The sequence below is a fragment of the Odocoileus virginianus genome, chromosome 5 (assembly GCF_023699985.2).
Source record: "Odocoileus virginianus isolate 20LAN1187 ecotype Illinois chromosome 5, Ovbor_1.2, whole genome shotgun sequence".
NCBI classification, from domain to species: Eukaryota; Metazoa; Chordata; class Mammalia; order Artiodactyla; family Cervidae; genus Odocoileus; species Odocoileus virginianus.
The window spans coordinates 73,755,711-73,783,072 of NC_069678.1; the positions used below are offsets into that span (position 1 = coordinate 73,755,711).

The 27,362-nt window shown below is 48.1% G+C and overlaps 1 protein-coding gene across 9 annotated transcripts in view; it reads left to right on the forward strand.

Moving 5' to 3' along the window:
• The window catches only part of LRP8 (LDL receptor related protein 8), a 77,131-nt gene extending 50,848 nt beyond the window's left edge, over window positions 1-26,283 (forward strand). For 4 of the 9 annotated variants that reach the window (XM_020871353.2, XM_070468134.1, XM_070468138.1 and 1 more), the window contains 13 exons: window positions 2,290-2,409; window positions 2,485-2,610; window positions 5,779-5,953; window positions 7,920-8,147; window positions 10,585-10,703; window positions 10,964-11,103; window positions 12,594-12,735; window positions 13,708-13,860; window positions 14,748-14,972; window positions 17,125-17,193; window positions 21,219-21,391; window positions 22,353-22,529; window positions 24,757-26,283. In XM_020871353.2, the coding sequence (XP_020727012.2) occupies window positions 2,290-2,409; window positions 2,485-2,610; window positions 5,779-5,953; window positions 7,920-8,147; window positions 10,585-10,703; window positions 10,964-11,103; window positions 12,594-12,735; window positions 13,708-13,860; window positions 14,748-14,972; window positions 17,125-17,193; window positions 21,219-21,391; window positions 22,353-22,529; window positions 24,757-24,795 (1,886 nt within the window). In that variant the 3' untranslated portion in view covers window positions 24,796-26,283. Of the gene's footprint in view, window positions 1-1,119; window positions 1,159-2,289; window positions 2,410-2,484; window positions 2,611-5,778; window positions 5,954-7,919; window positions 8,148-10,584; window positions 10,704-10,963; window positions 11,104-12,593; window positions 12,736-13,707; window positions 13,861-14,747; window positions 14,973-17,124; window positions 17,194-21,218; window positions 21,392-22,352; window positions 22,530-24,756 lie in introns of all 9 variants that reach the window. The other 5 variants (XM_070468135.1, XM_070468137.1, XM_070468133.1 and 2 more) reach the window with 4 other exon arrangements.
• Window positions 26,284-27,362: the final 1,079 nt, after the last annotated feature.

Genomic DNA, 27,362 nt, shown 5'->3' on the forward strand with positions numbered 1-27,362 from the left:
CCCTCCCTCCTGAGCCTTCAGAGGAGATCATTTCCTTGAGCTTCCTGAAACAGCACACCTTTGCCCCTGTTGAAAAATTAAGAAATTGGGAAGAAGCTGGGAGAAGGTCACTCGGCCTTAGTCTGAGCTTGCAGGTGACAGACTCCCCCCAGGGTCTGCTGTGAAAGGTCCCAGAAGAAGGAAGTTATGGAAAAGAGGAGAGGGAGGCAGGAACATCTGAGCCTAGGCGCCCTACCGGATACTACTAACCTGCTGAACTCTCTTCTCTCTTGTCTTTTGCATGACACTCCAAAGAGACGTATGTACGCATGTGTTTGTGTCTCTGTGCTGGTGAGAGACCAGTGTCTGTATCCATGACTCCTTCTCGGAGGAAGGCAAGGGAGTTGCATCATGTGTCTCCGTGTGGCTCCCGTGTCTGTGTGAATGTGCCTGTGCATGTGAGCTGGTGTGTGTGTGCATGTAGGTGTGTGCATGCAGGTGGGCACTCGTGCTGGGGACACTGCCCCTTCCTTCCATGGGGGCCTCAAATGCTCCTCAGGCCTCTCTGGACCACTTTCCCTCCCTCCCCGCTGCAGGCTCCCAGCAGAATCCCCTCCAGGGTAGATCAAATTGGGAAGGCCCAGAGACTCCTCTCTTCTGCCTCCGTTCTGGCTTTCCAGGGTTGGCGGGACCGTCTGCCCATTCTCTGACCCTGACTCACCTCAACCCCGGAGGACTCTGCCTCTGTGTTTCATGGAAGCCTGAGTCACGTGGCACTCTCCCCTTCCCCCATCAGAGCCATCTTGCACCTCCCGCTCCACCCAGTGCTCAGTAAATACAGTGGTTGAACTGCCGCTCCTGCAGGAGAGGGAGGACGTGAGTGATGGTGACTGAGGCCATGAGTGAGCAGGTGAACAAGTGAATGGATGGCGCGGAGGGAGTAGTCTGCAGTGTGGTGTGGGAGACGTCAGGGAGGGCTGGGAGTGACGGGAAGATCCTGGAGGTGGTGCCCTACAGAGACCACCCCAGAGCTATTGCGGCTCAGCCCACCCCAAGGGGCTGGGGCTTCCCAGTGTTGGGCCTGGCCGAGTCACCCCCAGCCCGCCAGTCATGGGGTTGCCATGGTCTTGTTCTTTTCAGTTCTGCCAACATCCCAGAGAAACAGGAGGCGGCCCAGGGGTAAAGGGGAACATTCCCCCAGCATGGCTCAGGCTGGGGGCTGGGGCACCCACTGCTATGCATGGCCTGGGGTGGGAAGCTCAGACCGGCTGTGTGCATGGCCCTGGCTGACTCGGCACAGCTCTGCTTGGCTTGGCTGGAGTGGCGGGGCAGGGGTCTAATGGGCAGAGGGTGGCACGGCACCTTCCCCTGGCTTGAAGAGTTAACCTTCTGTGATTCTAAAGCCCAGAAGATGCTGTGAGAACTTGGTGAGCCTTGGTCCTGGCCTCTCTGCCCTCCTCTAGGACCCTGCCAGACATGGTGAGGGAGTGGAGGATGGGGGAACCAGATCCCTTCATCCCTTGCAGCATCGGTAATCTTGGGACCAGGCTTGTGACCAAGTGTAGGAGTAGGCACAGGTGTTGAGAGGAGAGGACGGGGAAAAAGTCCACCGTGGTTCACAGTGCGAGAGAACTGTGCCTCATGGAGCAACAGCGCCATGGAGATAGAGGCCTGGCCGTCTCAAATACCCACCAGCTCAGTAGAGGGCAGCCCTTGTAGTAGTTCAGACCCCTCTGGGTGGCAGACGAGCTCTGGGCCCTGTCCAGAGAGTGCATCCAGAGCAAGGCACCTGAAAGCCAGGGGACCAGGAATCAGCGCTCTAAGGAAATTCTGAGGGAGCCATCGGACTCTGGCCAACCCTGCAAGGCACCAGCTGCCTCGGGCAGAAGTGGGCTTCCCGAGACTGGAGGTGGTTAAGCAAGGGCATTTCACAGGGGATTCTTAAGGCACTTGAGGGTTGGACACGGTACATGCAGGTCCCTTCAATACTGAGGTCATGAGGAAGGAGACGTAAGAAATGTGTTTGTGAAAGGAAAGACCTTAGGCAGCCTGGTTGCCTCCAGGCTGGTGATGGACAGAGTCCTGGCCCGGGAGGCAAAGGCCCCGAGTTCTGGTTCCACCCTGTCCTGTCTGTGTGTCTGCCTTGAGCAAGGGCCCTCTCTGAGCCTCCTCTTGCCCAGTCACCGGGCTAACGAGGCTGAGGCCCGAAGAGGCTGCCCCGAGTCTCTGCTTCAGCTCCGGGCCCATCCACGTCCCGCCCCGACCCCAGTCTCAGCTCCTGGACCCTTAGGAGCCCGTGTCCCTCCCCAGGCCTGAACGAGTGTCTGCATAACAATGGTGGCTGTTCCCACATCTGCACCGACCTTAAGATTGGCTTTGAGTGCACGTGCCCTGCAGGCTACCAGCTCCTGGACCAGAAGACCTGTGGCGGTGAGCACCCCTGCCCCAGCCCCTCAAGCAGAGGCAGCTCCTCCTGCTGCTTCTGACCTCTGCTCCTCCCCACAGACATCGACGAGTGTGAGGACCCAGATGCCTGCAGCCAGATCTGTGTCAATTACAAGGGCTACTTTAAATGCGAGTGCCACCCTGGCTACGAGATGGACACGCTGACCAGGAACTGCAAGGCCGTCGGTCAGTATGGACGCTACAAGGTGGGGGGCAGGGGAGCAGCTCTGAGGGAGTCCAAGAAGCAGCGTGCTTCACATGTGAGGCGTAGGTGTGCATACACACCCTCTCACACACCCAGATAGGAAGTTGCAATATATAGCACACACACAATGCAACTGTGAGCACAACACTGACCCTGCACAGAGCCACCCAGAGACTGCGCTCACATGACAGATACAAGCTGGACCATGCTGGCCACACATGGCATAGGCAACCCACACAAAGGGCAGGCTGTGTGCAGACCTGACTGATCATCAGGTCAGCCGATGGAATTCATTTGTTTTATTCATTTGTTTACACTGAACACCTAACATTGTTGCAGGCACTAGAGACTCAACAGTAAGCAAAACAGATTCAAATCTCTGTCCTTATAGGATTTACACTCTAGTGGGTGAGATGGGAAATCAAAAAACTAAATAAAATTCAGCGCATGGCAGATGGTGATTAGGGTTCAGGAGAAATATAAAGTAGAGAAGTCCAAGGGGGCCGTGGCTTACGGTTTTAAGTAGAGTGGTCTGGAAAGCCCTCGCTGAGAAGGTGACATTTGTGTAAAGACCTGAAGCAGGTGAGGGAGTGAGCCATGCATGACCTGCGGGAACCAAAGATAGCAGCATGCCTGCTGTGTTGAGATAACGAAGAGGAAGCCAGTGCAGCTGGAGCAAAGAGAATAGGAGGAGATGAAGCCCACAGAGTGACTTGGGGCCGATCATAAAGGCCTTCTTGACTGTTATAAGGGCTGACTCTCGCCATCGGTCAGGGGAAAGGAAGCTTTGGTGGGTTCAGAGTAATGGGACAAGGTGCCTTCCATTTTAACCAGCTCCCTCTAGCGGCCGTGTTGAGAATAGACTGCTGGGGGCAGGGGAGGAGGCTGGGGAACTGTGCAGAGGTCATTGCAGTCAGCTTGGAGAGAGGTGATGGTGGATTAAACCAGGGTGTTGCATGGAGATAATGAAAAGTAGACAATGTGAATATATTTTCAAGGTCAGGATTTATTTTGAAGCAACAGGATTTTCTTATGGATTGAATGTAGGATGTGAAACTGAAAAAAGGAAATCAAAGATGACCATGAGGTTTTTAACCAAACGAAATATGGGATTGCTGTTTAAGGCATTGGAAAAGATGGTAAAAGCAGGTTTGGGAGAATATTGGATTAATTTGGACATGTTAAATTTAACAAAACTGTTTAGACATCTCAGCGGAAGTATTGTGCAGGTTGTTGGATATATGAACCTGGAATTCAGATGCACAAAAATACCTACTCTGTAGGCTATAACAATGCAGCAGCTACAATAATTAACATATAGCTGGCAAACCTGACACATATAGCACCCAAACTGTACAATGTACAACACATACATTAGCACATCACATGTAGCATGCAATCAGTTCCTGCCCCCACCTGGGACAGGTGTGACACATAACATATTATATATGTGCAGTGGAGACAACACACAATGGCCCGTGTATACACAACCCCCACATATCAATATCTAAAGTGCAGTTACATGAAAATTCCAGTCGTAAACAAACAGGGTACCTGTCACAATCACAACTCTCTGTAAAAATCAGCTCAAGATATCCTGTAACCCAGCTCCTGCCCTCAGGAAGATGAGGTATCTTTGCTCATTTCCAGGCGAGGAAATCCCCTGTGGCTCAGCTGGTAAAGAATCTGCCTGCAATGTGGGAGACCTGGGTTCGATCCCTGGGTTGGGAAGATCCCCTGGCGAAGGGAAAGGTGACCCACTCCAGTATTCTGGCCTGGAGAATTCCATGGGCTGTATAGTCCATGGGGTCCCAAAGAGTTGGACACGACTGAGCGACTTTCACTTCCACTTTCCAGGCGAGGAAAATCACAGATTGTCAATGGCAGAGTTGGCCTTGAACGCAGCTTTTCTCCTTTCTCCTTGCACATGGAGCTGTATTTTTCCATGCTCAGTGTCCCATATCCTCCCTGTCAGCCCCACCCTGCTTTGAAATGATGTCCATCACTACACACAGGTCACACAGGTCAGCCCCAGGCCCCACATGGCTCTGTCCTGGTCCTCCCCACCCCCAGGGAGCACATTACCCTGGCAGAGATGTGCAGTGACAGGGACCAGGGGCCCTGCAGACGTGTCAGCTGGAAAACAAGACCAGGAGAAGGCCCAGGCAGCTCCAGAGACAGGTGTTGCCGCTCAGACAGTGCAGGTACCTGAGAGTTGCCTATTTATATCTGAAAACAGGCTGGAGGAGCGGCAGCCTGTGCCAAGTTCTAAACCTTCATAGGCCTGGGGGACAGTGACCTTCCCCATGGGGTAGCCAGGAATGTTCAACCTTTGATGTTCTTCCTAAAATCTAATCCTAAGTCTGAAAATAAGTCTGAATATACACTAGCAGTTGTGTGTTGTCCTTTTGCATGTGTATAATCTGTGCATATTATACACATCCTGCCCTAGCTACTGGCTCAGAATAAAGTGTGAACTCAGATCACAGGATCCTTTGTGATTGGGTCCCTGCCAGCACCTGCAGATTCATCTCTTGCCATGTCCCCAAACACACTCTCTGTAAACTGAAGACTCACAATGACCTCCTTGAATCTCCTCCCTCGAGCCTCACTGCCGGCCCTGAGGTCTGTGCTCCATCCTGCAGCCTCAGTCATCTTTGTAAATCATTTACTATTCATGCTGCCCTTTCTTGAATGTTGCAGTGGGGCCCAAGCTGCTGGGTAGGAGGAGGCAGCTGCTGGGGAGAAATGCACTGTAGGTAGAAGGACAGCTTGAGCAAAGGCCCTGAGGCAGCAAAGCTCTGCCATGGGGAGATGATGACAGATAGCCTGGTGGCTGGGACCAGGGTGTTAGGGGGTGAGTGATGAGGCTGGACAGGGAGCTCTGGAATCACTGCAGAAAGCTTCCTATACAGGCCAGAGGAAATGGAGTCATCTCAGATTTGGGGGAGTTTGTGTCTAATAAAAAAAATCCCTCTTGTTATGTGTGGTGCTTTGCATCTTATGCTTTTTGTACCCATTATCTCACTCCTCTAACTTGTGAGGTAGGAAAGGAGGCGCCCCTCAGCACATCAGTGGCAGAGCCTCGGTCTCCAGACCCCCCACCTGTTGTGCTGACCCTTTTCCCTCTCAACCCCCTTGTATGGCAGCTGGCAGAAGCCCATCCCTGATCTTCACCAACCGGCACGAAGTGCGGAGGATAGACCTGGTAAAGCGGGACTACTCACGGCTCATCCCCATGCTCAAGAACGTCGTGGCGCTGGACGTTGAAGTTGCCGCCAATCGCATCTACTGGTGTGACCTCTCCTATCGCAAGATCTACAGGTGAGCAGAGGCCTGGCTCCCGAGCCGAGGCGTGGCGGGGGGCTGGCAGAGGAGGAGAGGACGGGCGGCCTCTGCACCCCCTCTGCCCCCAGGCTCCCCCAGGACAGAGTTGGGGCTTAGGAGGGGATGCAGGAGCACAGTGTACATGGGTCTTCACCTGCTGGGCCTTCATCCGAGGGCTTTGTTGGGAGAGCAGCTTTGAGCCCACACACCGGGGCCTTGACTGACCTCTGGCGGCCGAGTCGGGCAGTGCAAGACACAGGAAGGTGCCTCTGGCTTTGACAGGGACTTTCAGAGCCGCTCATGTACATGTGTGTTGGATGCTCAGGACTCAAAGATGACTGAGACCTGATCCTGCCTGGAGGATCCCACTCAGAACACAGTGATATCCCTTGTGATTATCATGAAAGAAAAGTATAGAAGACACCTCCGACCTGGTCTGGGGGCGGCACTATGCCCAGACCAGCCCTTCACATCACAGTCTGTTGGCTCTGGTTCCTAGGAAGGCTCCTCACACACAAGGAAGTTTTCTCCTAGGAGCTTCTGCGTGCCCAAGTCCCCTTTGGTAGTCATGTCCTTTCTTCATCCTGTGATCCACTTGGACTCAGGACTGCCGATGACCAGGCCCTGGCTGGACTGTTGAACAAATGGTGGGATGGAGGGATGGATGGAAGCAATGCCAAGTGGGTACTCACTGGCAACTAGTGCCTATCACACCCCAGCACACATAGACACACTCACACTCACACACCCAGAACCAGCTCGAGTAGTGTGTGTGTCCAACAGTTGTGACTGAAAGAGGCAGATTTGATGACAGACTGGGTATGGGGCTGTAGGAGGAAGAGTTGAAATGAATTCCCACTTACGTTTTGAGAGTTCATTTTTGAGAGTTTGGGTTTCTCGCTTGGTACTTGGGTACCCTTCTCTGAGATGGGAGCCAGGAGGGGAGAGATGGTGGCGGGGTAGGCTGGCTGAGTGTGGCTGAGAAGAGGGGAATGGGCTGAATAGTTTGGGATGTGTTGAGTTCAAGGTGTCCATGAGACATTCAAAGGGGGCCAGTTGGCCTTATAGTCTGAAACTTAGACCGTTGTCAAGATCAGAGAATTTGAGTCATGGATGGCCGTGGGCACTGTGCAACTAATAGAGCAAAGAGAGGATGTGGGGAGAAGAAAGCCTTGGGGAAAGCAGCATTTGGGAGACATAAAGCCCTGCTGGTGTTGCCTTCTGAGTGTCTGCTGTATTCTGGCCCCTTCTCTCTATTCTCACTGCCTCAGCCCTTCTGCAGACCCTCTTCATCTCTCACTTGGACGTGCTCACAGCCTCTTAACTGGTCTTCCTGCCTTCATCCCCTCCCCCTCCAAACCCTTGTGTATTCTGCAGGTGCCACAGTGATCTCACTCCCCTCTCTGGCCATACCCTCTGACCTGTTCAGTTTTACCCTTAGCACATAGGCAAGGGCCGTCAGGAGGGTGGCCCTCCTACCTCCTCCCTGTCCCACACCCTCACCCACCCCCTCCACCCCTGCCTGCTGGCTCTCGCAGTGTTTCAGAACACGTGCTTTGGCGTCTGCACATGCTGACCCTACCTGACCTGTCTGTTCTTTGTGTTCCTGGTGAATTGGTCCTTTGGGGCTCAACCACAAGCCCTCCTCCAGCCCCCCAGGATGATGTAGTGTCCACTTCTCTGCTGTTACAGCCTCTGACACTTTCCGTGATCACAGAGTATTGGTGTAATTATCGGGCTATAAATTTCTGTCCCTCTTAAACTGAGCTCCTTCAGGCCAGAGACTGTAGCTGACTCGAGCTTGTGTCCTTAACCCTGGTGGCCCAGGGAACCCATTGAATGGAAGTGAGCCAAGCTCCCCTCTGGTGCACTGCCATGACCCAGAGGGGAGAGAGGGGAAGGGCAGCTGCAGACGGGCCCTGGGGGCGGCACGCCTGCCCACGCCAGCCCTGGTTGCTCCTAGTGCCTACATGGACAAAGCCAGCAACCCCGTGGAGCAGGATGTCCTCATTGACGAGCAGCTGCACTCTCCCGAGGGCCTGGCAGTGGACTGGGTCCACAAGCACATCTACTGGACCGACTCCGGCAACAAGACCATCTCCGTGGCCACAGTCGACGGCAAACGCCGATGTACTCTCTTCAGCCGCAACCTCAGCGAACCCCGGGCCATTGCCGTCGACCCCCTGCGAGGGTGAGTGTTCCCACCCCTAGACTGTGCTGGGCGCTCAGTCTGCACATATGTGTCACCAGAACTATCTTGAGGGCTTCGGAAGGCCCTGGGCCACCCAGACACAGGCGATGGGGGGGAAAGTCCCTGCGGGCCCCTCAGCCTATGGACGCCTGACCAGGGGTCCTTGTGCACTGGCCGCCAGGGCACTCCAGGACTGGGATACTCACTCATCATATCACAGAACCGAGCATCTCAGGGCGCTGGAGACTGTAGACATTCCTGGGGCAGGACGTCTTCCCTCGGCTGCCATGCGCTGCAGGTGGACACCTGGCAGGTGCTCACACTTCCAGAGACAGGAGCCCATTACATCTCACACGGCCTGTTTCAGCTGGGGGCAGCTCTGCCTGTTGGAAAGTGTTCTTTGTTTGTTTCTCACATTCCCAAATCTCTCTGATTGGCCTCTGGAGTTACCTCTGGCATGTCTCTTCCCTGCCCTTCCAGACAGCCAGAGAGATTTGAAGAACAAAATTACAGGGTCTACTCTGCTCCAGGCTGCCCACCTCCATCCCCACCCATGTTGCCCACAGTCTCCAGGCCCCTCATCACCCAGGCTGACCTTCTCTGGCCATGCCTCTGTATTGGGAGTAGGGCTTCTGAACAGAGCAGGACTCCCTCCCTTCCTCAGTGGTGATGTCCTGAGATGGCATGGTTTTTAAGCAGCTGCATCATATTGCTTACCAGAATCACCAGCTTCTTCCTACTGCTGTTTCCTTAATTGTTAAGCAGTGATAAGATAACCCTCTTCTTCCAGTCGGGCCGCTGGGGTTGGGGCTGGCCACCCGAGAGGGTGTGTGTGGCCTTGGGAAGTGACTGACAGCTGCCGTTTACTCGGCACACACAGGTGCACCCAGCACAGTCCCAGGCATTCTGCAGACACTGAGTCATCTCATTTAACCCCCACCTCAACCCTGTTCCCTGTCTGCTGTCACACAGACCTGGGGCTGTACCTGCCATGTCCCCCAAACCACGTGGTTACACCCAGCCCATCCCTGGTCCATTGTGGATCTGTCAGGTTCCCAGCAGGAAACCCAGTGCACACTCAGATGAAGATAATTTGAGGTCGGGTAAACCTTTAGAGCATGAGCCAGTTGGAGTCAGCTTTGTGTGGGAGAGTCAGGGGAATAGACATCCTGACCTCAATCTGTCCTCAGCCCCCTCCTCTACCCCCAATATTTTGCTGAATCCAACTGGAAGCCAGACAGCTAGGAAGTCAAGCCCATTGATGTGGTTCCCACGTGCACTGGCCTTTTGTTGTACAGAGCAGAATGGCGATGGGATTCAGAGCAGCAAATGGAAGGGATCCAGAACAATCACTCGGCCCCTTAGCCCGGAGCCAGCTTGGCTGGACACCAGGCTTCAGCACAGGCATTCTGGGGAGGGTTAAGCATGCAGGCTTGAGTTTCAACTTAAATTTGGAGCCTGGTTTCTCTGCTTGTTCACATCGTGATCTTAGGGAAGTCAGCCCCTCTGAGCCACAATTTACTCATCTGTAAATGGGACTAGTAATGATACCCTTCTGGGGCAATTGTGAGACTAGAATGAAAACACTAGTTTGTTCAACAAATAGTAAATGAAGACCTATATCACACACAAACCACCTGCCAGGCATAAAATGAGGAATAACGCAGACGAGGAACCTTCCCTTAGTGGAGTGTGTAGACTAGTGGGGAAAACAGACAGTAAATAAATACACCACACACCCGAAAGCATACATAAATCAACAATGGTGTGAGCGCTACAGAAGGGAAGAACAGGGTGCTTTAAGAGAAGATAACAGGGAGAACCTACTTACATTGAGGGTAAGGAAGAACCTACTTCTTTACAGAGAAAGATTCTCTACTGAAAAGACATTGTAAATGGCAAAAGAGTGGGAGCAAAGGCTCTGTGAAGGCCTTGGTGCTCTGAAGGACCTAAGAGAAGCCCTATGGGGCAGCTGTGAGGTTTGTAAGGGAGGTGGGCGATGGTGCTAGGAGAAATAGCCAGAGAGGTAGGCAGGGCCCTGGTCATCAGAGCCCTGTCAGCTGTGGTAAGGATTTGGGATCTGATTTTAACATCAATAGGAGAAGCCATCATAAAGTTTAAAAACTGGAGATTGGTAGATCTTAAAAGTTCTCATCACAAGAAAAATAATTGTAGCTATGTGTGGTGCTGGATATTAACTAGCTTATTATGGCAGTCAGTTTGCAATATGTACAAATACTGAATCATTATGTTATGCCCCTGAAACTAGCTCACCTGTCAGTTCTAAGATTTGAGGTTCCCATGAACTTTAGAGGTCTACTTCAGTCCCCACTAAGCATGATCTTCCAACATCCAGAGGGCCGTTGAGTCCTTGTGAGCCAGACCACCCCAGTCATGTTCCCTGTCAAGAAGCTCAGTTGGGTTTCCTCTCCTCTAGGTTCATGTATTGGTCTGACTGGGGGTTCCAGGCCAAGATTGAGAAGTCCGGGCTCAACGGTGTGGGCCGGCAGACACTGGTGTCGGACGGTATTGAGTGGCCCAACGGAATCACTCTGGGTGAGCCCTGCCTTCCTGGATGGAGGGGGTGGGATGGGGTGGGCTGTTCTAGCTCCTGGTGCTGACCACTGCCTGGAGCTCCATGGGTCTTGTCTCCACATTCCCTCTTAGAGCCAGTTCCTATGTTTCCTGATGGTTTCCCTGGGCTGGCTTGCTCCTGAGGCCTGGTCTGGAGATGTGGGCAGGGAAGGGGCACAAACGAGATCCAGGCTGCGATCGCAGGCTCAGCACCTGATCCCCTCGTCCTTCTCCTCCCCAAGATTTGCTGACCCAGCGCTTGTACTGGGTGGACTCCAAGCTGCACCAGCTCTCCAGCATTGACTTCAGTGGAGGCAACAGGAAGATGCTGATTTCCTCCCCTGACTTCCTGAGCCACCCTTTTGGGATAGCTGTGTTTGAGGTGAGCTCCGAGAGGGGAGGCAAGGCTCCTTCAGGAAGCTGGAGCCTAGGAAAGGCTGTTCACACAGGATGACTCCCTGAGACTCGTCCAGGTGGAAACAAAGGGCCAGGGAAGCCAGTTGGCTCGTTTGTACACAATATGTGAGCTGCCTGCAAACAGAGGCTTTGCAGTCCCTTGTCCACCTGGCAGCCTTTCCTGTGCTTCCTCCCCACGGCCCCTCTCTCAGAGCACGTCTCATAGGTAAGTTGCTAGACCTTGTACCCTCAGCACCCAGCACTGTACCCACATATACAGAAGGTGCCCAATAAAGGGAGGAGAAGGAATTTACATTTCCTTAGTATCATTTACTATTGGAAATGGCCTGATAAATGCTATTCAATTCAACACACTCTCACTCACCTTTGCTGGACCCTGGGGTCATAGAGGTGAACCAGGCATCATCCTAACCCTCAAGAAAAAAAGACCACTCCCCACCCTGCCAAAAAAAAAAAAAAACCCACAACAACAAAAAAGAAGCTTATGGGAGAGTGAAGAGCCAAGACTTTCCTGTGTTCTGACCCTGAAAACCTTTCTCCTTGGGGAATAAGGAAGCCAGAACCAACCAAGATCTTGTACACACATACCTCTTCCCCATAACTCACTCTGCCATCAAGGGGAGGGGAAGCAAGGGGACATTGGCCCGTGGTGGGTGTGGGCAATGTTTGCTTGGAGCGACATCACCCAGCACAGCTCTGAAACTGTGGGCAAAGCTCCACCTCCCACGTCCAGCCTCTGCTTCAAAAGACAGGTGTGTTCAGACACATGTGTTTGTACTTGTGCATATATGTGGCATGTATGTGTATGTGCATGTGTGTACATAAATGCATCTGTTAAAATATGTGCATTCCTGTATGTGCTAGTGCTTGTGAATGTAAACGTGTATACCAGTATTTAGACAAGTGCTCTTTAGGTACAAGTGTGCCTTTGGGTATGTAGATGAGCATGTGGGTTTGTGTCTAGGTCTGCACAGGGTGCACGGTTTTACCTGTAAATGTGAATTTGCCTACATGTGCACATCTAGGCTTGTGTGGACTAACCATTGAATGCACACGCGTGTACACACAGAGGCTGCAGGAGGAGGCCCTGTAGGGATAATACTCACTAAACCACACATCCTCTCCAATCTTGGTCCCAGGCCCTAACAATGGTGATAGCTAAAGAGACCCAATCCAACCCTGGTTCTGCTGAACTCTAAGAAGCAGGCCTAGCTCAGCATTAATGAGCAGCCTCTAGGTCAAAGCACAGAATCACTGAGTAACCCTCTGAGACAGAAGGAAATCACAGCGTATGCCACAAGTTAGAGCTGAGAGTCCCACCGTGAATCCGTAGACAGGAGAGCTCAGGGGAAATGCCGGAGCAGTTCTTATGACTGTGGTTTGAGCCTGAGCCCTCAGACAGAGGTCATGAGTTTAGGCTCTAGACCTCCCATTCTCTGTATCTGTACCCCACAGGACAAGGTGTTCTGGACAGACCTGGAGAATGAGGCTATTTTCAGTGCAAATCGGCTCAATGGCCTGGAAATCTCCGTCCTAGCTGAGAACCTCAACAACCCACATGATATCGTCATCTTCCATGAGCTGAAGCAGCCAAGAGGTGAGCCTTCCCCAGTCCCAGGTCCCCTGCCCACATCCTCTCCATTCAATAGGCAGGCTGCGTTCACATTCATGTCACATCTCCACACCCCCAGAGGCAGTGGTGACAATCCCTCTCATTGGTGAACTGCTTTGCTGGCACATATTTTATTTCATTTGCCTCAAACTCTTGGTGCACTAAGGCTGGGTATAAATAAATGAACATACAAATGTCCCATTTTTGTCAGTCTTACAAAGTATGGCAATTACTGTTCTCATATAACAGCTGAAGAAACTGTAGTGGAGAAGTAAAATAATGTCAGCAGATCGTAGAGCTGAAGCCTAAACTTAGATCTGTCTGATTCCAGAGCAACGTTGGCCATGAAGGAGCCCATTGCTTCTCATTTGTCATTTGTTCGTACTTGGCAGTGGTATAAACTAATGTATCCTAGGGCCATCAGTAAGTCAGCTGACTGGTTGGGAACAAAAGCTAGGAATCCTACTATTAGGTTGGTCCCGCCTCTGTCACTAGGGTATCCTCATTCTAACTGTATTGGAGAGGGTGAAGGTGGGGAAAAGGGGGTAAGGAAATAAGGTTGGTGCCTGATTCTAGATCTAGAAATTTAAAGAAGAAAGAGATGTGGCATAGGGAGGCAAAAAACATGGTCTTTGGAGTCCAACAGACCTCAGTTTAAATTATCTCCAAAATCACAAGAGGTATAGCTTTGACAAATTTGTTCTCTTTAAGCAGTCTTTTTTTTTTTTTTTTTTTGTCAGTCTGGGCATAACACCCCGCCCTCAGAGTTGTTGTCTGCATTAAACAAATGTGGGGATAAAACAGCAGGTCCAGTGGTGGAAGGTGCTCGATAGAAGTAGCAGAGAAAATGTTTTGATTGAGCCGAGTGGGCAGGACCTCGTCCTTGGGAGGAGGGAGAACCTGGCATGTCCTGTCTGTGCCCCAACGCTCTCTCTCCATCTCTCTCTCTGCCCTTAGCTGCAGATGCCTGTGAGCTGAGTGCCCAGCCCAACGGAGGCTGTGAGTACCTGTGCCTTCCTGCTCCTCAGATCTCCAGCCACTCCCCCAAGTACACGTGTGCCTGTCCTGACACAATGTGGCTGGGCCCTGACATGAAGAGGTGCTACCGAGGTGAGCAGAGCTGCCGGGAGGGCTGGTCCCTGGGAATGGCAGACCCCTCTGTTGAAATCTTCCTTGATTTCTGGGAAACTGTGTGTCCCTGGATTCCTGCATCTTCTCTGGCTGCTTTTTGCCTTCGTAGGCTCTTCTTTACCTACCCTGAATGCCAGTGTCCTGTAGACTCCCTCCAAGGCTGTCTTCTCACTTCCAAGAAAGATGCACATATACACACAGCATTTTGAATTCAGCTTCAGGGGGATCTGGAACCCCTTGAAGACCTCAAATTAAGAAGCCTTTATCCACATGGCTTCAGTTACTATTTGTATGCAGGTGATTATAATCTTGCCTGTTTCTCACCCAGAACTTCACACACTACCAAAAGTCATTTTTTGGTATGATTGGGACTAACAGTGAATACTTCAACCTTATAAATCACATTCATTCCTGCGTCTCAATCAAGATACAAGGCCTTTTGTTTGAGCATAGGTCTGCTGCATAATTTATGATTTCCAGGTTCAACTGTTTATAGCAGAGTGAGAATTTGAACCTAGTAATATAACAGTATACATGTGTTTTTTTTAAAAAATCCTTCTCGATTTACATGATTTCCACTGTTCCCATTCTTTTATAGTGATCTTTCCCACACCTAATCTGACAGCACTGTTTTAATAACTCATCTTTATAAAATCAAACAGATATATATAAACAGATAAGATGCTTGTCATTCAGCTAAAGAAAAGATTGTAGCCCATTCAGGAGGACTAGAGAGGGCACTTGAGCTGAGCCATGAGGATGAGTTTATAAGTATACTTCACCGAGTATGCTTATAGAGCAATAATTTAGGCACTAAAACAGCAAAAGTTCTCTGTCCAAGTGACTTCATGCTATTTCCCCTTCAGCACCTCAGTCTACCTCAACTACGACGTTAGCCTCCACCACAGCGAGGACACCAGCCGACACCAGCAGAGCCCCTGGGACCACCCCCCACAGCCCCACCTACCAGAACCACAGCGCAGGGACACCGAGCCTGGCCGCCGCGGCCCCGAGCTCAGTTAGCGTCCCCAGGGCTCCCGGCGTCAGCCCGTCCACCCCAAGCCCTGCAACCAGCAACCACTCCCAGCACTGTAAGGAAATGAGCTCTGCCTTCTTGCATGACATGGGAGGGTCCTAGGGAAGCCAGGGTGGGAGGATCTGTGGGAAGGAGAGATCATACCAGACTTCGGTACTGGCTTATCAGCAGGGAGGAAGCAGGGGAGGCAGAGCACCAGCCTGCAATTTGGAGTCACAGGTGCTCCTGCCTCATAGAGGGTCTTGAGGGAAGCTACTTCTCGTCTCTGAGCCTGTTTTCTCACCTACAAAGTGGGATAATAATAACCCTTCCCTACCTGCTTTGCAAGGTTACGATGAGACAGAGGAGACCGTGTGAACAGAAATGCATGTGCACACAGCCTCTGCTGACTCCCGTGGTGTGTCTACATCACACGCTACTGACGAGTATGAGGGCGCGACCCTCAGATTCAGAAACTTAAACTTCAAAAGCCCTGGTCTCAGTTCCCAGCACCCTCTGTAGGTTCCCCAGGTAGTCATATCCATAACTATGGTCTGCTCATGCCTCTCTGTAAACCCTGGGATGAGTTCACCACTTATTAAATCACTAGGAGCAGTAATTGTCACTGCTAGAAATGTTCTGTCTCATTAACCAGTGAATACCTTTTAAATTGAGTTACCTGCTAGGGGGAGTTCATTTAAGAGGATAAACTATCTTTTAAATTTTTTCCCACATGTGCATGGCCCAGAAACTAGGCAGCTTGGCAACATCTTTCTAATCAGGCCCATCTTGGTCCAGAAGTGGGATTTTCAGAGTTGAGTGCTTACCCTGGAGTTCAGAGAGGCAGATGGAACCTGTGTAAAGTCCAGTTCCTCTTATCTGGGCAGAACTCTGACCAAGGGGTCTCCCCACTGGCTTCATCACACTCTAGGCTTTAATATCACTGTCCTGTGCTTTCTCAGGGCCCAGAAGGAGAAGATAGCGGCATTTCAGCAGAAAACTTTGTAAGCCAGTGCAGCTCTTTCTCCCCTTGATAATTAGGTTCCCTTAGAGCAACTTGGAGAAGGAAATGGCAACCCACTCCAGTGTTCTTGCCTGGAGAATCCCAGGGACGGAGGAGCCTGGTAGGCTGCCGTCTGTGGGGTCGCACAGAGTCGGACACGACTGAAGCGACTTAGCAGCAGCAGCAGCAGAGCAACTTGGAGAAGTAGACATGCTAAGAGGTTGGCATCTGGCCATTGCCAGGGGACAGTCATCTCCTGTCTAGGAGTAAATGTAGGTGATGGCTCATCTCATACCTCGGAGGGCTATCACGAGCATCCGAGAGAAAACTGCTTTTTCAGCTAAAAAATGCTATACAGATGTTATAATGAAGATGAGTGTAAGAGTGGAAAAGATGGCACAACTTACTTTTAAAACTACATAGTACAATTTCCAAGCACTTTTCAGTTTAGAATCTGCTTTTATCTGCCCTATACAGGCCTCACCACAACTCCTACCCCACTCTCTGGCCTCTTTGAACTTGGTAAGGCTGTGTCAGTGTCACTGTGCTAAGTAAGCACTTTACATGAATTATCTCATTAATCTTCACAATATCCCTAGGAAGTAGGTATATAATTATCCTCCTTTTAAAGGTAAAGAAATACGATATTTATGACATACAACAACTTGCCCGAGGTCACAGAAAGAGTGAATAGAGCCAGGATTTGAACCCTAGAAGTCTGACCAAGAAGCCTGTACTCTGGATTCCACTAAGCTATATTGTGTCTCATTTTAACGACTTTTTGAAAGTAAACTGATAATGCAAACAGTACTGCAGACAGTCTATTTCGGGTGGAAACAGGGAGAGATAAAGCAAGAGATGTTGGCTGAAAGAGGCAGTTGCCCCAAGCATCAGCAAACCTAAGGATTCAGCCCCGAGCTTCCTGCCACCCAAACACTGTGAAGGGGTAAGGGATTTAGGTCACAAGTCCTGGCTTTGAGCCCCAGCTTTGCCACTTTGAGAGTCCTCCAAACTCCAATAAATCTCAATTTCCTCATCTGTGAAATGGAGATGACCTCTGTCCTGATAAGATCTGGAAAGACTAAATTATTAAGCATTGAGCAGGACCGTCATTTTGGAACAGGGACAAGAAGCAGTTGGGTAGTTTTTACTGCATGAGGCCAGCAAGGAGGGCCTTGGGCTCAGAGTGATAGAGCATCATCCTGCAAATGTCTGTGTTTTGCAGATGGGAATGAAGGTGGAAAGATGGGCTCCACAGTCACAGCCGCTGTCATTGGGATCATCGTGCCCATGGGTGAGTGTGGCCCCAAATCCCTGGGGAGAAAAGAGAAACCCTGTCCAGGATTTGGGAAAAATCGTTAGAAGGACAGAGCACTCAGCACACTGACCTCTCATTGACTTTTCTGCCCTGGCAGCCTTTCTGCTCACCTCCCAGTCCTGGTGTAGTCTGGTTTCTTAGCTTGGCACCCAAGGGCCTTCAGGACCTAGCCCCAAACAACTATCCAGATATTTTCCCCATTACCCCTCACTGACACTCTACATACCAGCCATGTGAAGCTAAACAGTAGGCTCCATGAGGACAGGCCTGGTGTCTCTCTTGCTCACGACTCTGCCCAGCTCCTAGTGGTGTCTGGCACATGGGAAGAAATAACAAATTTGTTGAATGAATGAGTAGGACAAAAGTAATACATTGAAAAATATTAGTAGAGCTACTTGCCATTCCTTTAGTAGATCATGCTATCTTGCTTTTTTTCTGTTTGGTTTTCAACAAACATTATCAAACAGCTGTGTTCATGGGATTTTCCAGGCAAGAATACTGGTGTAGTTTGCCATTTCCTTCCATAGGGGGGTCTTCTCAACCCAGCAGTTGAACCCGTGTCTCCTGCATTGGCAGGTGGATTCTTTACCACTGAGCCACATGGACAGGCCTGTCAAGCAGCTAGGGCTTCCCTGGTAGCTCAGCTGATAAAGAATCTGCCTGCAATGCAGGAGACCCCAGTTTGATTCCTGGATTGGGAAGATCCCCTGGAGAAGGGAACGGCTGCCCACTCCAGTATTCTGGCCTGGAGAATTCCAAGGACTGAATAGTCTGTACAGTCACAAAGAGTCGGACATGACTGAGCGGCTTTCCCTTTCACATCAAGCAGCTATGATGTACCAGATTCTGTGATAAGGGGAGGGAATGTGGTTAAAAATAAGTATGACATGGTTCTTGTCCTCCAAAAGTTTATAGACTTGTTGGAGAGACACATAACACAGATAATTTGATTCTGAAAGGATAAGTCCTAAAATGAAGCCATAGGCAGTTCAGTAGATATGTTAAGGGGACACTTATCTTGAAACTGGGAGAGAAGGAAAGCGGGTAGGGGAGAGTTAGTGGAAATGATATTTGAGCCAAATCAGCCAAATGAAGAAGGATCAAGAGCAACCCAAGCAAGTGAAGACAGCATAAACAAAGCCATGGGATATGGTATGGGAGGGTGGGAGTGCGGTGGATTTGGAGCATGGCCAGGATGTCACATTTGTTTAAACCTCACAGAGAGCCATATGGGATGATTCATTCTCTCTTACCCTCATGTTCACTTAGTATGCTGCACATCCTGTCTCTCATATCAGTCTTTTCTCTTGGTCGGATCTTTGCATTGTGATTGTCCGTTTGTAGGTTTATCTCCCTTACTTGCCTATGAGTATCTCAAGGATAAGGACTTTGCCCTTTAATCCTGGGAATCCCCAGCATCGTGGTGAGTTAGTGAGTGAATGTTTTAAAAACTTCAGCACCACGCAAGGGACTGTGCGAGGTACCAAGGATTCAGGGAAGGAAAAGATTAATGACTTTTAAGAGCTTTTAGTCTTTAATCAGACTTAATCATAAAAAAGGTGATACAGGAGAGGAGTTAGTGTATATTGTAAGATGCCATGATACAGGCATGATGCTCTGTGGAGGAGAGAGAATAGGCACTTCTGGAGAAGGTGGCAGGTGAATTGGTCTTGAAAGTTTCATCAGTAAAGGTGATGGTGAGATCCAGGCTCATTTTGAGTGGAGTGGGTGGAAAATACTCAGCATTATGTAGTGAAAAAGAAATCAACCCCTTTCCTGCCATCCTCTGGTCTATAGAAGAACATGCATGTGCTGTTTCCCAGAGGTAACCTTCCCTAATATAATCATTATTTTAAATTTCCGCTAATCTGAGGGGTGAAAGATGAATATTCTTTCCCTGATATTTCCCTGTGAAGTAGAGCATATTTTCATAAACTTATTGGCCATTTACATTTCATCCTTTATGAATTGCCTATTCATGGTATTTTCTTATTTTTCTATTGATTCTGTCTTGTTCTTACTTATGCATAGAAATATTGATACATAATAAATGTTAAACCTTTGTAACATATGTTATAAATCATTTCTCCCATACTACATCTTGATTTTTAAAATTTGTTGATGGTCTCTTTTGCCATGCATAAATTAAAATTTTTAAGCATCATATCATATCATTAGTCTCATGGGTTTTATGTCCTGCTTAGGAAGATCTGCCTCATTCTAAGTTATTAAAATATCCCCTATATACTTTTCTACTATCAATAATTTAATCATTTTTAGTGTTTAATTATTAATTTATTCAGAATTTAGAGTATAGCATGAGGTACAGATTTAACTTTTTTTCATGCCTGTCTGATTTTCACAAGACCATTACTGAATAGTCCATCCTTTCCTTATGACTTGAATTATCATCTTTATTATGAACTGTATGCCTGTATCTACCTTGTTCCGCTTCTAGGCTATTTATTCTCCTCCACCAATTCCTATATACCATTCCTAGCTACTAGAAGCACATTTGTGATATGTTTTAATATCTAATAGGGCATTATTATTCTCACAACATTTTCTTAGCTATTTTTATACAGTTTCTCTTCTAGGTAAACTTTAGAATAATCTTGTTAATTCTATAAAAAATATGATGAAATCTTACATGTTGGGTATATAAATTGACATGGGGAGAATTTAGATTTTTACAGCATTGAACCTTCCCACTGAGGAACATGACACATCTCCCTATTTATATGAACCTTCTTTTATGGGCTTCAGTAGAATTGTATAGATCACATAGGGCTTGCCCATTCCTATTGGGTTATCCCAAGTATTTTATAGTTTTTTGTTGGGCTGTTATGTATTCTTATTGTATCCATTTTCTAATTGATTATTGCTGATTAAAAAGAAAGCTATTGATTTTTTTTATGTTGTTTTTTTTGGCCACAGTATGTGGCATGTAGAACTTCCCCAACCTGGGATGAACCCATGGCCCCTGCAGTGGAAGCGCAGAATCTTAACCACTGAACCACCAGGGAAACCCCAATTTTTTATGTTGATTCTTGAACTAAAATTATTTCTAATAGTTTTTCATCTGCTTTTCTAAGATTTTCCAGACCTGCAATGTATGTTTATGATAGTTTGGGTTCTCTCTTTCCCATTTGTGCCTTTCAATTCTTTGTCTGGTCCTACTGGGATAACAAATACTAGCAGTGATAGCAGGTGTCCTTGCCCTGTTCCTGTCTTTATGGGTATCATTATTAGTGATTATTATAATCTTACCAAAGTGGAATCCCTCTATAGCACCCTGGATGGCTGTCACCCAGCCTCACTTGAGTGCTCACTCAGGGTGACCGCTTACTATCTTATGAATCTGCTTGCCTCATTTTTGCCCAGCTCTATTTGAGAACTTCCTCCGTCACTCATTAGCATACCATTTATTTTAACTCAGAGCCTGTGTTTCCCTGCTGTGTCCCCTTCTAGAGATGCTCCTCTTCTTGCAGAGACCCAGCTTTGGAAAGAAGCACCCCACCCCACCTTACCCTCCCCCCACTCCAATTTTGGGAGAGAATGGTTTTCTTAGAGAAATCTAGGGAAGCAGCAAGAATGTGGTGAAGAAATTCACTCATTTACTCAGCATGTGACTGAGCACCTACTCAGTGATGGGCACTGGGCATAGAGAGAGAAAGAAGACACAGTCGCTGCCCTCAAAGAGCTCGGTCTAGCTGAGGATGCAGAGAAAGTACAGCGCTGTGGTCTAGAAACACACGTGAGGGAAACACTGACTGTACCATGTGAGGCTGAGAGCATTTGAGCTGGATCTGGAAGGACGAGCAGTTAATGAAGGAAGAGCTAAGAGAAGGGCTTCCCAACAGCAGAAAAAGAATATGCAGAAACAGAGCCTGAGGAGCAAGGGGCAGTCAAGTAGGAGTGGTGACGAGAAACGCACTGATGTCTGGGCAGCGGGCTGGAGCCTGCTGGATATACCCAGTGTGACGTGTCTCCTCCTCCAGTGGTCATAGCCCTGCTGTGCATGAGTGGCTACCTGATCTGGAGAAACTGGAAGCGGAAGAATACCAAAAGCATGAATTTCGACAATCCAGTGTACAGGAAAACTACCGAAGAAGAGGAGGAGGATGAGCTCCACATAGGGAGGGCTGCTCAGATTGGCCATGTCTATCCAGCAGTAAGTATTCCTTGCTGGAAGGATTCCTTCCTTCCTTCCTTTCCTCCCTTCCCCTCTCCCTCCCTCCCTCCTTTAGACATTTATCAAGAACCAGCCATGTGCCAGGCATTGTTCTAGGCCCTGGGAACACAGAAATGCTGGGGCAGGTGGTTGGGGTAGAAGGGTATCAGAACAACCTTGTACCTAGAAGCTCTTGCTGGAGTAAAGAGGCCTGTCTTTGTGCTGAGCAAGGTTTCAGAACCTGCGGCCTAGAAAGGTAACTGTGGTCCTTCAATTCAAACTCATTCATTACAGTAAGCACTGTACACCAGTTATGGTATGCCAAGTACCACATTAGATACCAAGTGTTCAAAAGTTAAGACAGGATGTACTTGCTTCCAGGGAGCTGGTGGGAGAGTTAGAGAGTCACTTGCTATTGAACAGCTGTGCGCTAAGTGCCATGGTGGAAGCCCAGGGGCCTCCTCTTCTAAGCTGTCCCTGGTTTCTTTTTCTCCCATTGCCTCTCTCCATCACAACACATGTCACACTGTAGTCTACTTGCCTGTATACCCATTGGTCTCCCCACTAGACTGTGAGCTCCTTGAGGGCAGGATTGTCTGATTAATGTGTCCCTGGTACCTAGCACAGCATAGCTGGCTCCCAGTAAATATTTGTTGAACCAATGCTATGGAAATACCCACAAAGGAGCTGTTAATGGTCTTTGAGAAATCAGGCAGGAATGCCTCACAGAGGAGGTGACAGATGAACTGTGTCCTTGAAAGATTAATAGCAGTCTTTCACGTAGAGAAGGGGGAAAAATGACATTTCAGAAAGAAGCATGTGCAGAGGCTGAGAGGCACAACAGGGCGTGGCTTGTTGGGGGAGCAAGGACCACACAGTGGCTGAAGCAGATGTCATGGTTGTATAGCCGAGTCGGGGCTGAGTGTGACCTCATAGGTCATCCAGTCCATCCCCCTGTCAGGCAATCAGCAGCTTTGATCACCCACTGTGGGCAGAGCCCTGTCTTGGGGAGACCAGAGAACTGGAAGACCCAGCCCCTGCCCTCAAGGAGCTTTTTGTCTTGCCGGGGGAACCAAGGTCACAGCCGCACCAACTCCCGAAGAACCCTCTTTCCGAGCTGCCTGTCGTCAAGTGCAAGGTAGGGCAGCGCCACTCTGAGTCTGAGGGGCTGATGAGTGAGGGCATGAACCAGACAGGTGCAGCCAATCCTCGAAGGCTTTCTGGTTCTGGAAGGCTGCAGATTGTGAGCTGGGTGTTGGGGCAAGTTGCAGACTAAGGAAATGGCATGTGGAAGAAATGACTGAGTATGGGGCAGGACGGACAGAATGGCTGCTAAAGCTATGAAGGGCAGACATGGGAGATAAGTTTGATGAGTGAGGAGGGTTAGCAGATGGCCTTGAGGATCCTTAGCCTCGGCTAGTCCAAGCAAACAATTGCTTAACTGGTTTTTAAAGATCAGAGAGCACAGTGGAAAGAATGTTGAGCTTGGAGTAAGGAGATGACGCCCAGTTTCACTGTTCCACAGCCCTGTCATCTCTGTCCTTTCTACGTGCTTGCTTTTATTTGTAGAATGGGAATGGTAACCCCCCTTCCCTTTACGGCCTAAGTTCAAGTGAGATAGCACATGTGAGAATGCTTTGTGAGTTATAAAGTTCCCTGTACATGTGAAGTGTCACTGTTTCCAGAGAAGGAAACAGTCACTCACGAGGAGCTATTCCTGATGAAACTAAGGCCTGAAGAATAAGCTCCTGCCCGGGGCAGAGAAATAGAGTAGGAGAGCGAGGAAATTGACATTTAGTAAGAATCTACTGTTTCAGACACTATTCAGTGTTTTACATAAATTTTCTTGTTTAGTCTTTACAATAACTTATATACTTGACATTATTAGCTCCATTTTGCAGATGAGGAAACTGAGACTCAGAGAAATTGAGTAACTTACCTAGGATCACAACTAGGAAGTGGCAGAACCAGGATTCACACTCTTGTCTGTATGTACACAAAAGTCTATGCTCTTTCCACTATATCTCAGTGTATCTAGCCTTGAAGCTGTGGAAATCAGTGTTCTCAACAATCTGTGTTCTCTCCCCTGGCCCCTTCTCGGGTAACTCCACTATCACTGCTGGGACCTGCCTTTGGCCTGGAGATCTGTCTTGAGGAGGAGGGTAACAGACTAGAAGTTTAGTGGAGCAAGGCCATGACATTCATGCAAAATCACAAATAACCCAAAGATGATTTGACAGGCAGTGGATTTGTATAATATCCAGAAATGGAAAATGCTAGTCTGGTTCTGTCTTACGTTGGTTAGGTTGATGTAGAATACTCTGGATCCCATTTGTGTTAGATACTATATTAAACACTCTACATACATAATCTCATTTGATAGGTCCTATTACTATTCCCATTTAACAGGTGATGAAACCAAGGCTCAGAGATATAAAGTGGCTAGCCCAAATTCATAAAGCTATGAGAAAGATCTTAAAACAATGGGGTCTATCCAAAGGAGGGTATTGAGGAAATGGAAGAGTGGGGCACAGGACAAAATCAGGACCATATTGGGGGAGCTAGATGTGCCGGAGAAAAAGATGCTCAAAGAAAGGGAAGGGAATTCGAACTGAAAATTTCAAGGGTTATCTGTGTAGAACTCTCTTGAGTCTAAGAGAAAGAATCAGGGAACATCAGAAGAAATAAAGAAACAGATCTCATGTCAATATGGGAAAGTATTTAAATCTACTGTCTACAGTGGAATAGACTGGCTCAGGGGTTAATGGTCTCACCATCTAGGGTCACCCATTTGTGGCAGAAGGAAGTCGAGTATCTAGTGACTAGAAAGTAGGGGTGAGGGAAAGAGGGGTTAACGTAATTGACCTCCATTGCCTCCCAATTCTATACAATTAGTTGGAGAGGTGCAGCCGATTACCTTCCTGATTGTGATCAGTGTGATAGAAATAGATAGAGTGATAGAGGTGTGATAGAGGCCTGGGATTAAACATTTGCAAAGCTAACCCATTAAAGTTCAGCAAACCTAAAATCGTATGAGGGAGGATGGAGAGAGTTTCGATCTCTGCAGCCCCCTTCTTTACAGAGACAGCACAGAATGATGAAAAAAAACTACAGCTCTGGAGTCATACAGATCTGGGTTCAAATTGGGTTCACCCACTTGCTGTGTGACCCAGGACAAATGCTGTTTAAGCTCATTGTGTCTCAGTTTTCTCATCTGTAAAATAAATATGACAAACCTGTCTTCTGAGGTAGTTTGAAGAGTATGTGAGCTACTGCCTATAAAGTAATAGAGTTTCTGGTACGTTGTTATCCAATAAATAGCTCCAGTGGATCTAATGATGATTTCTTTGCTCTGTCTCCCCCAGCGAGTGGCATTAAGCCTTGAAGATGATGGACTGCCCTGAGGATGGGACCACTCCCTTCGTGCCTCATGGAATTCAGTCCCATGCACTACACTCTGGATGGTGTATGCCTGGATGGAAGGGTTTCTGTACTTGAGTCTGTGTGTATGTGTGTGTGTGTGCGTGTGTGTGCATTTTTTTTAATTTATGTTGCAGAAAGGTAACCACAAAGTTATGATGAACTGCAGACATCCAAAGGATGTGAGAGTTTTTATATGTATAATGTTTTATACACTTTGTAACTGGTTGCACTACCCATGAAGAATTCATGGACTAGCTACTGCTGAGTGACTAATGATGTACATAACCAAATGGGGCCGATGGTACAGTAGCTTACTCATCATTTAAAAATTATATTTACAGAGGGCTTTTGGTTTGGAGAGTCTTTTTTAGGTTTCAGAGTTATGTTTTGTTTTTGTTTTTGTAAATAGAATGATAATGCTTTGTGGCTATCCATCAACATAAGTAAAAAGAAAAAAAAAAGAAGACACTTCAACTTCCTCTCCCATCTAGGTTATTTATTAACATAATTCAAAACCAAGATTAGCTCTGTAAGTAATTTATAGATGTGAGAGTATTTATTTTCGGTATGATTGGCCCACTGTGTGGTCTCTGTGTGCATTTATGTTTCTGCGTGTACGTGAGTGAGAGAGAAAAATCTGTAGAGAAGAGGCACACCTATGGCTGTTGTTCAGTTACATAAAGATAAGTATATTTTAAAACAATCCACAAGAGAGGGATATCTGTAGTTTTCAGAGAAGCCTTTGTAAATTTGGCTCAGAAAAGAGAGATCGTGATTTGTGCAAACATGCAGTGGAAGAGGTAGAGCTTTTCTGCCTCTGCCTACTCCTGGGACCGCAGCCAGCCAGAAAAGGGCCCCTCGGCTCACCAGGGTCTGCTGCAGCTCTCACCTGGGCTTTCTCTTCTGTGGCTAAAGCCAGTGTACAGACTTCACACCGTACCCAAAGTTCTCGCAAGCTCAGGTGAGAACGTTCCTGAACCTCAGCTACTCCTTGTTTTAAAGTCCAGCATTTCAAGTAACTTCATTTTCCTTCAGGACACCTGGACTGACTTCATTGTTTTCTCTGAAGCATACTGAGGGTGCCATCCTTACTTAGAAAGAGCTAAGTGGAGATGTTTTTAGAACCTCCCAAGTTTACTTTAGGAACTGGCTCAGGCACTTACCTCTGAGTATCCTATGGGTGAGGATAAGGACGAAGGAATAGGTTTTGTTAATCTCTATTTCGCCCTTCCCCTTACTCTCTGCCACATCCTTAAGGTGGGGAAAACAGTTTAAGGTGATACATAGGTTTGTTACCATCATGTGTCTACATAGATGAACTGCTATTTGGCTTAAATCAGAAAAAGTGGCCAAACCTAAAGTCCTGTTTGAGGAGGAAATGGCATACACAATATTATAGTTCTCTGGATATATATGTTCACACAGGAATTTGGTTTACTGCTTTGTAAATAAAAGGAAAACTCTGGGTATATGTATAGATTTTTTTTCTTTGTGGACACTTACTTTGCTTTTCCTGGGTCTTGGGGGATGCGGGGAGAAGTGCACTTTTCTTTTTTGGGGTCTACCATTGAAAAGATAATCTTACAGTCCCAGAAGGAATTTAGTCCCCGTTGACTCTTATTCAAGGTGTGATCTTTTATTAACTCAGATGTTCTGCCACTTCACACCCACTGGACAACCAGGGACAAGGTGTAAAATGGAAATGTTTGGTGTAAGTAGGAGCAGAGGACATGTATCTAACCTGAACATACCTGGAACTTGACACTTTTAAGCAAATTCCTCTCCTCCACTCTCGAGCTGCCTCCAACTCAATGAAGCTTGGATATCTCACCAGCTTGATACCCTCTGAATTTGCAGGCAGTGATTCTGGAGTTCTATCACCCTCTTCCTAGGACCTTTCTCCACATCACTCATGGTCTTGGTCTCCTAACAGTGTCCTGGAACCTGGGTACTAAGCTTTGCATAAACAAGCAGTTTCTTCATGATATACATGTGTGGATAGTCCTGAAACATTCATCGAGAGGGTGCATGCAACTGACATAGAATGACCAACACCAAACAGAATTTTAAGAACAGAGGGACAACTCCTGTGGAGCCTAATGACTTACTGTTCTTTCAGAAATGGAAAGTAAAATTATTTTTGACTGAAGAAAAATGATGAAAGTAAAAGACACTGAAATTTACACAAAACAAGCAACTTTCCCTGTAACCTGCCTCCAAAGAAACAGAATTTCTGGGGAAATGATAATAGTGACTAATGCATAGTTTCTAAACTTTCAGTCAGATCCTGGCCTTTGAAGAAAACAACAATGAGTGGGGTCAGGATGATTCAGCCTGAAATCTCAAAATGATGATGAAACACAACTTTATGGGAGACATCCATGTTTCCTGTGACATAAGAACCTATGTGCTCAGTTGCTCAGTCATGTGTCTGTTTGCAGCCCCATGGACTGTAGCCTGCCAGGGTCTTCTTTCTGCCCATGCTCCCTGACTATGCTACCACTGTGGTTTGGAAGAGGCTGTTATGGGAGCAACCTACAAAACAAAC